The sequence below is a fragment of the Mus pahari genome, chromosome 8, assembly GCF_900095145.1.
Source record: "Mus pahari chromosome 8, PAHARI_EIJ_v1.1, whole genome shotgun sequence".
In the NCBI taxonomy this organism is placed as follows: Eukaryota; Metazoa; Chordata; class Mammalia; order Rodentia; family Muridae; genus Mus; species Mus pahari.
In genome coordinates, this window is record NC_034597.1 from 43,020,543 (window position 1) to 43,030,511 (window position 9,969).

General features: G+C 43.1%; 1 protein-coding gene across 1 annotated transcript; it reads left to right on the forward strand.

Annotated features, from left to right (window-relative positions):
• The first annotated feature begins 8,705 nt into the window (after positions 1-8,705).
• On the forward strand, positions 8,706-9,575 carry LOC110325813 (eosinophil cationic protein 2). Its single transcript, XM_021203930.1, has 2 exons — positions 8,706-8,761; positions 8,925-9,575. Exon 2 carries the CDS (start codon positions 8,930-8,932, stop codon positions 9,395-9,397), a length of 468 nt encoding a protein of 155 aa, XP_021059589.1. The 5' UTR covers positions 8,706-8,761; positions 8,925-8,929; the 3' UTR covers positions 9,398-9,575.
• Positions 9,576-9,969: the final 394 nt, after the last annotated feature.

The following is a 9,969-nucleotide window of genomic DNA, read 5'->3' on the forward strand; positions in this document are numbered from 1 at the left end:
TCTCTCTCTCTCTCTCTCTCTCTCTTCTTTTTTTCATGCAGGTGGACAACCATTTTTGTTGCCTTTTCCTAAACACAGTATAACAATGACATATAACATTTGTATCAAGTTAGGATTATGGGTAATCAGGAGATGTTTCAGTGTATCAGTATATAACAGTGGTTCTCAACCTTCCTAATGCTGTAACTCTTTTATGTAGTTCCTCGTGTTTTGGTGATACTCCCCAGCCCATACCATATAAGTATTGCAAAGCTACTTCATACCTGTAACTTTTGGTATTGCTGTCTCTTGAAATGCTATGCATGCAGCCAAACATGACACTGAGCAAGAGGACCAAGAGCAAGATTGTGAAGTTAGGGCAAGAACTGAAGGAGCAGAAGGGGTTTGCAACCCCATAAGTAGAACAACAGAATCAACCAACCAGAGCCCCCCCAAATCTCACAGGCACTAAACCACCAAGCACAAAGTATACATGGGGGCATCCATAGTTCCAGCTGTATATGTAGCAGAGGACTGCCTTATCTGACATCAGTGGGAGGGAAGACCCTTAGTCCTGTACAAGCTTGATGATCCAGGGTTGGGGAATGCTAGGGTACTGAAGCAGGAGTGTGGGGAGGAGGGGGTATAGGAGCACCCTCATACAGGCAGTGCGAGAAGTGGAGGGGATGGGGTTTTTGGAGGGGTTCGTGAAGGAGCATAACATTTGGATTGGAAATACATAAGAAAACCAATAAAGAAAAAGAAAAAATAACATTAAAAAATCACAAATGGAGGCAACCTTGGAGAAGGACAACCTACAAAAGAGATCAGGAGCTACAGAGGCAAACCTCACCAACAGAACATAGAAAAGAGAATCACAGGCAAAGGAAGTACCAGAGATGATATTAAAAGTCAATCAAAGAAAATACAAACAGTAAAAAACTCCTGACTCAAAACATCCAGCAAATTCAGGACACAATGAAAAGAACAAACCTAAGAATAATAGAAACAGAAGAGAGTGAGGATTAGCAGTTCAAAGGCCCAGAAAACATCTTTAACAAAATCATAGAAAAAAAAAAAAAAAAGTCCGTAACCTAAAGACTGAGATGGTCATAAATTTCCAAGAAACCTACAACACACCAAATCGATTGGACCAGTACAGAAAATCATCCTGTCACATATTAATCGCAAATATAAATGTACAGAATAAAGAAAGAAAATATTGTAAGCTCTAAGGGAAAGAAGTCAAATAACATACAAAGGAAGACCTATGAGAATCACATCAGACTTTTCACCAGAGATGATAAAATCTTGAAGATCCTGGACAAATGTCATGCAGACGCTAAGAGAACACAAATACCAGCCCTGGCTACTATACCCAGAAAAATTCTTTATCACCATAGGTGGAGAAGGTAAGATATTTTGTGACAAAACCAAATTTCAACAATATCTTTCCACTAATCCAGCACTACAGAGGATACTAGAAGCAAAATTCCAACAAAAGAAATGTAATTATACCCAAGGAAACCCAAGAAATGAATCATCTCACAAGAACCCCAAAGAAGAGAATCTCTCTCACTCACAAAACCCCCAAGTAAAACAAAAATAACTGGAACTAACAATCACCTGTCATTAATGTCGCTCAACATTAATGGACTCAATTCCCCAATAAAAAAAGGCATAGACTAAGAAACTGGAAACATAAACAGTATCCAGCACTTTGCTGCAGAGAAGAAACATACCTCAGTGGCAAACAAATACATTTCTTCAGAGTAAAGTGCTGCAAAAAAAAAAAATGTTTTGCAAGCAAATGGTCTGAAGAACCAAGTTGGAGAAGCCATTCTAATGTCCAAGAAAGCAGACTTTCAACCAAAAGTTATCAAAAGAGATGAGGAAGGACACTTCATACTCATCAAATGAAACATCTACCAAGAGGAAGCATCAATGCTGAACTCCTATGCCTCAAGTGCAGTGGCACCCTGATTTGGAAAAGATATGTTGCTAAATCTCAAATCACACATTGAACCGCACACAAAAATGGGATGTTTCATCTCTCTACATTCACTGATGGACAGGTCACTGATTCAGAAATTAAAGAGAGACACAGTGTAAGTAAGAGAAGTTATGAACCAAATGGATTTAGCAGATATCCACAGAACATTTCACTCCCAATTTTAAAAAGTATACCTTTTTATAAACACACCATGGAACCTTCTATAAAACTGACTATATAATCAGACACCAAACAAGCCTTAAAAGATACAAGAAGATAGAATAACACACATTCTGTCATATCACTGGGAACTAAGACTGGTCTTCAATAACAACAAGAACAACACAAAGCCCACATATTCATTGAAACAACTATCTACTCATTGATAACTTGGTCAGGAAAGAAAGGCTTTCTATAATTCAATAAAAACAAAGAAGCACCAAACTCCATCATTTGGGACACATGGAACGCAGTGTTATCAGGAAAATCCTCAGCACTGAGTGCCTTGGTGAACTGGCCGTAGCAACCAGAAAGTCCCAGATAACAGAAAAACAAGAGCCCCCAGTACCCTCCACGGGAATGAAATTACCTAAAATATCAAACAAAGGGGAAGGAGAACCTGTTGAGACAATGTCTAAAGGTTAGGAATGGTCCCCCAGTTGAGGGAAAAGGCTACCCACCCATCTCTAAAATTGTAACCCAGAATTGCTCCTGTCTAAAGGAAATACAGAGACAAAGAATGGAGCAGAGACAGACAGAAAGGCCATACAGAGACTACACAACTTGGGCATTCATCCAACATGCAGACACCAAACCCAAACACTATTTCAGATGCCAAGAACTGCTTGCTGACAGGAGAGTGATGCAGCTGACTCCTGAGATGCTCTATAAGATCCTGACCAATGGAGATGGAGATGCTCATAATCAATCCTTGGACTGAGCACAGGGACCCCAAAGGAGGAGTTAGGGGAAGAACTGAACTAGCTGAAGTGGTCTCATCTGGCATCAGTGGGAGGGTAGGCCCTTCATACTGTGGAGGCTTGATGCACCAATGTAGAGGAATACAGTGGTGGTGAGGCAGGAGTAGGTAGTTGGGTGGAGTCTTCCACTAAAGAACTGCTTGTGCATAGCCCCCTTCCAGGAGACCTCTCTGTGTTCCCAGCCACTTCCAACAAAAACAACAAGCCCCCTGGAGCAATCCAACTGAGCTAGCCAGATACTCTCCTCCCCATAGAGACATAGCCAGAGAACCCTCCTCCAGGCCCTTTCCCTTCGGGCCTCAGGCCAGAGTCCACCCGAGGGTCCCTCCTGTACCCACGCCCTCTCAGCTCTTCTCCCACATCCAGCTGCATCTTCGGTGTCCAGGACTGAGAACCTGATGTCCCCGGCCTCTGTGCATCCCAGGGACTCCAGAATCAGATCTTCCACAGTACCCAGCAGTATGCGAGGTACAGAAGAGTCTGAGCCCAACTCTGGCAGGTCCAGGGGAACTGCAGACTGCGCCTTGTCCATGCCCAGAGTCGGGTCCTGCAGCTTCCGACAACCCGATGCCTGCTCAAAAGTGCCTGTGGGGTTGAGCAGTAAAACTCTCGATCCCCCCTTGCCCAGTGGTCTGAGCCCTGGGCTGAACTCCAAAACCCAATTCTTACCCCACAATTACTATTAATCTATCGTGGTACATGCTTTATTCCCAGCATTTGTGAGGCAGGGACAGGAGAATCTCTGAGAATGAGGCCAGCCTGGTGATTTTCAGGACATTTAAAGCTACAAGGGGAAATCTTGTCTCAAAAACATTTGCCAAGGCTCACAAGATATTTTTGTTTATGTTTACTGTATCTCTTCATATTCATCTTCTTAAAAATGAAAACAATAGGGTTTTATACAAGTTATATATTGCAAGTTATGATATGCACTCACTGATAAGTGGATTTGTCCTGGCTCCAGTCCACAGGTGACACCATCTCTCCTCTGGTCTCATTGGTGTCAGTGGGCTGATTCTAGAAAGATTGCCACAAAACCAACAACCTACCAATGTGTATAGGACTTCTGCCTAAAGACGGACCAAGACAGAAGAGATAGAGGGGTGGTAAAGTAACGGATTCTGATTTCACCATCTGAGTTCTGATAAGCGACGTGTTAACCCATAACAACACCTTATTGTTTAGTGCCTTTTATCTGAGATGTTCTGGGGACATAAGAATGACAATGGGTTTTTTTAGAAGGAGGAGGGAGTTTCAAGGAACAAGAGGGGATAATTTTATAATGAACTTTAAATTAGAATACATGTTGTATGGTTTTGTTATTTTCACAAGAACAGCTTGTAAAATAATCTTCCCTAGTAAACACTCATGATTACAGTAAATCATTTAAGGACTGCTCATGCAAGTATATTATGCTTCCAGCAACGTTTCCCCTTACTAAACTGAGACATCATTCCTTACACCACCCCTCTCCTCAGCGCTTTCCAAGATGAGCCTTCTCACCATCTCTTAACACTCCATACCACTGCAAATCACCAAGAGAGCTCAAGTAGACCAATGCCAAGTCCATTTGGGCTCAATGGCTCCTGCCATGATTCCAACACTCAGGGAGGAAAAAGCCAGAAGACTCAGGCTGACCTGAATGACATACTGAGAAAACAAGAAACCTCAAAGAGCCAAAACTCCAAGTGGAAGAGCTGGCTGGAGAGAGAAAATGGAAGATGAAGGAGACAGGCCTGAACAGGCAGCTAAGGTATGCTAAGCCTGTTTGTCCATCCTGCACCCTGAGTGAACTAGCTGCTTTTCATTTAACACAAAAAGCTGGCGATCAGGTCCTGTTTTCTGGGACAGACACCTTCTTCAAACATGTTGTCCATAGCAATGTTGTAATAAATTTAACTAATTTCCACTAGTCAACTTGTTTGTGTATCTAGCTCTATACTGTTCTTGCTGCAAGTTCACAGTCATGATAAACGGGGAAGATGTGGCCATGAACTACAAAGCAAAGGATAAGGTCACAAGGTAAGAGCAGAGACCTGATGCCCTTATCTCTGTTCTGATTGATCTACACTGTGCCTTTTAAGTTTTTAAATTAACTACATATATAAAGACTTACACTTTTGTGGGGGCTGGAGAGATGGCACTCTAGTTAAGAGCACTTACTGCTCTTCCAGAGGTCCTGAGTTTGATTCCCAGCAATGGCATGGTGGCTCACAACTATCTATAATGGAACATGATGTCCACTTCTGGTCTGTCTGAAGACAGTTACAGTGTACTTACATATATTTAATTAATTAATTAATTAATTAATATTTACAGTTTTCAACTTAAAATAATCTTTATTTCTGCCTTCTGAGAAATCAGAAAGTTTGCACATTATGGATCTAAATTTCCTGAATGCCAAACCCACCAGAATCTAAAATAGATGCTTTCTTCAGGGACATCAGCCATGATGGCACAAGCTTTTATGCCAGCACTTGACAGAAAGTCAAGTGGCTCTGAGTGAGTCTGAGGCCAGCCTGATCTACACAGCAAATTCCAAGCCACCCAGGACTAAATAGTGAGACGTGTTTCTCTGTAAACAAACAAACAAATAAAACAAAACAAAAACAGTCCTCAGCCCCTGAGAAGGTGGGAGGAAGTTTACTCAGTAACCCAGCACTGAGGGTGCAATGCCGAGACTAGTACTGGTTCAAAGAGAGTGACCTGGCTGGAGGCAAATCAGACAGAAGTTGGACAGTTGGTGGCACCACACTAGATAAATACCATACACTGAACAGGACCAGAGCTACTGAACCCTGGAGTTCCTGAAAACACCGTGAAACAAAAGAAGCTGTTCTTATGGATAAGACTGAGATATAAAAGCCTTGTTGGTTAGAAAAGGAGGCAAGAGCTAGGGGTGTCCTAGAGATCAACATGCAGCCTCTAAATGACTGTCCCCAGGGCTTATCCTAACTGCTTTCATCTCTAGTGTGTTCTATGCAGCTGTATCCCAGAGCAGTCTCATCAAAGGGGAAGGCTGCTGAACACTGAAGGACAAGCCCACTGTGGTGACATCTTATTTCAGAGTAAAGCAGAACTCAAACACACACACACACCATTACTGGTTACCCTGTTAACAGAGTGAGGAGGCTGGGCAGTCCATTGAGAGTTACAAAATTCTTAGTCTAGTAAAGAGATTCTAGTTGAGAAGGTTCCCGTGGGAAGAACATCCACATCTGTATTTTCTGTGTTACAGGAGGAAATGAGGCCATCTCTATGCCAGGTCCTCCTTTCCCAGGCCCCACAACAACACAGGAATGCATAGCCCGCTCCTGCCCTCTGCTGACTACAAGGAGCTCTTACAGACCTCACTCCTCTGGGCTAGCTCATAGCCCAACCTTTCTTAGCCTCCTGCAGGCGCCCAGCTTCAGCCTCTTCTTCTCTTTTTGATACTGCACACTCTGCAGATCTCCACCTCAACTCTGAAGTTGTCAGAGTGCTGTGTAGCACTAGGATTAGAGAGTCACCAGTCACATTCTGTAATCCTGGAACATCACCCCAGATTCTAGTCTTTGATTGTGAAATGAAGGATCTGTGATAAAAGACCTCATAGATTCCTTTCATCTCAGAATCTCTCTAGTTCTTTGAGTCACTGAATAAGTGTGGGTGCATGGGCATATGTGTGCATGTGTGTGCAGGAACAACTATGGAGGAAAACTGAGATTCATTTAATTTTGGTGTCAAGGATATCATCCTGTCCGCTGGCTTTCATTTTGGAGGGCTGTGGTAAAGAAAGGCCCACAATGGGAGGCATGTGCTAGAGCAAAGCTGCTCAAGGTCATGGCAAAAGAAAGGAGGACAGGAAAGGAATCTGTGTCAGACAGCATCCTTCAAGGGCTAGACCACAGTATCCTAGCTTCTTCCTGCTGAGTCTTACTTCCTAAAGCTGAGATCCACTCACAGCAGCACAGGATGCTTACAACCTGGCTCAAAAGCTGGATCTGGAAGTGCAAGCCTGGGACTCTACAACTTCCAACCTGAGGCAGAAGGACAGGGAATTACAACCCAATCTAGGTTTCTAAGCACATTCAAACCAGATCCAGGCTCTAGAGTGACACCCTACTCAACACTTCTTAGAACCCCCAAAACATCCATTCCCAAAAAAACGGGTTACTGTTACAATTTTATAAATGTTGTCCACTGTCATTTCCATAGACAGCTGGAGCACTTGGCAGAGCTGAGTCAAATAATACACTGACACTGGGCATCTGTCAGTCAGTAGGTAGGTCAAGAGTAGTCATTTTAAGACGATGCCAGGTTTGAAGATATTCCAAGTTTTGGACACAACGTCTCACCAATATAATCTGAACAAGAAACATCTATTCATTGGGAGAGCAAAATATTCACTGTAGCTTATAGGTCAAGTGAGGAAGTATTTCTTGAGACAATACCTTATGATATTCATCAAATTTGGAAAGAAAAACCCAAGGGCTTACTAATAGGATATAACTCTGGCTGTACTTCACAACAGAACTTGGAATGTGTCTAGAGATGTGTCAGTGGATGGGAATGCAAGGGAGGATTGGATAACAAAAAACTTAGAGAGGCATTTAAACTATGGAAGCCAAACCTCTCTATCTATGTGATGCTAGGGATGTAGCTCAGTGGCAGTTCGTATCTCTAGATTGCAAAAGGCCCCAGGTTCAAACTCCAACACAAAGAAAACAGAAATAAAAATTCTGTTAGGGTTATTGCATCTTTTTTAACACTGGCTTATAATAAATCCAGCATCTTAGATAAAGAGGTGTTCTTCTGAGGGTCCATGGTGTAAAACTAGACCGTTAGTACTAGCTCTGGAGCAAATGTGGGTAGATGCTAATGTAGAAGGGTATCTTGTACAGGAAACAATTAGAAAATACTATGAACTATGCCAATGTTTCTTTGTTATTGTTTCTATATGCAATATTTAAATATTTAAAGTTTATCATTTACTTACACATGTGTCTGCATTCACATGTGCCATGTGTGTACAGGTACTAGCAAAAGTCAAACAGTTGTCCAATTTCTGTGGACCTAGAGTTATCACAAGCTGTGGCCTCAGGGTGACAAACTGGGGTCCTCTGGAAGGGAAGGAACCTGGAAGAGTAGAAGTTCTCTTAAGCATTGACATCTCATGGATCTCTAAGACCTATTTTTACTTGTGTGTCTCTGTGTGTCTGTGCACATGTGTATGAACATGCCAAAAGACATCAGATGTCCTGAAACGGAGTTACAGGCAATTGTAAGCCATCCAGCATGGGTGCTGAAACCAACCTTGGGTCCTCTGGGAGAGCATCAAGTACTCTTGACTGAGCCATCTGTGCAGACCTCAACATCATATAATTTTAAAGATGCAAGTCAGAAGGTAAATATCTCTTATGATTCAGGCTTCCCAAGGCTTTCTAAAAGTGTGTAGTCAGGCTAATAAAAAACTTGTCTGTCCCTTACTGAAAACAGTCTCGAAGCGTGCAGCCAATCAACAGGCAATACAGAGATTTCTATGTAGAGTTCAAATTCAGATTTCAAACTGCCCTGCACAAGAGGGCTTGGAATTTATTCTTTACAATGGAGCCAGCAACACCATGGCATTGCCAAGTGAAGAAACAGAAGGCTGGTTGCACAAGCAGGCAATGTGCCAATCTGTGGGTTCTGCTTGTTGAAGACACTGAGCACCAGCTCCACCCACAGAGCCTGCTGTATATCTATGGGCCCAAGTGGAGCTCACCCATGATCCCTGATTTCCAGGACAACCAGCGCTCAGTTCCACAGGAGCCACAACACAGACTGGGTAAGAAACTGACTCTCTAGGCCTGGGACAGGAGGGGCAGGTAATGGGGCAGTGTCTAGGAAAAGTGGCACTGTGGATACACAGTGACAGCAGAGGGCCTTCAGGAAGACATGGGGAAAACTGAGGCAAGGTGGGAGCAGTCACTTCTCTTCTGTCCTCACAGGAAACATGGGTCTGAAGCTGCTTGAGTCCCGACTTTGTCTCCTGCTGCTGCTGGGACTTGTCCTAATGCTTGCCTCATGCCAGCAACCAACGGCATCCCAGTGGTTTGCCACCCAGCATATCACTAATAAAGCCAACCTCCAATGTAATATTGAAATGCAGGCTATTAACATAAATAGACCAAGATGTAAGGGCTTAAATACTTTTCTTCATACAAGTTTTATTAATGCTGTTGGTGTGTGTGGCAATCCAAGTGGCTTGTGCAGCGACGGGATAAGTCGAAACTGTCATAATAGTACATCTCAGGTACCTATAACTATCTGTAACCTCACAACTCAGGGAAGACATTATACCCAATGCAGATACCAAACAACAGGATTGACGAAGTACTACACAGTTGCCTGTAACCCCAGACTTGCATGGGACTGTCCCATAAATCCAGTGGTTCCAGTTCACTTGGATGGGACATTTTAACTCCAGTGTCATCACTTTGTACCTTCGCTCATCTGCTACTGCCCAGATCATAGTAGTGAAGAACCAATTCCTCTGTCCGCACTGCCTATCAGCACCTGTCCTCATGAAACCTGACGCTGACTCCCTTTAATTTAGCTGAACGGATCTTTTCTAATCAATAAACACCTTTGCATACAAATTTAGATCTCAGTTATCTTTGTCTGATGGGGTTGGGGAGAGAGGAAGGGAGAGAGACACACACAGAAAAGTGTGTGTGTGTGTGTGTGTGTGTGTGTGTGTGTGTGTGTGTGTGTGTGTGTGTGTTGAGGCAGGCCTCATACCAATTGAGGCATCTTCCCAGTCCCTGGAAACAAATGAATCTGAGAAGATATGGACATCTTTCCCGAAAGTTTCCACACAATATCTTCTCTGAAGTTTCTCTGTGGGAAAGAAGTGTCTGGCAGAGGAGACCCAGGAACTGGGATCTCTCAGTGAGGCTATCCCTGCATACCTGTCCTTAGAGGTCAATTGTGAGAATATTCAACACAAACCAGGAAGGACAGATTCCAAGATAAGGGAACTGGAATCTACAC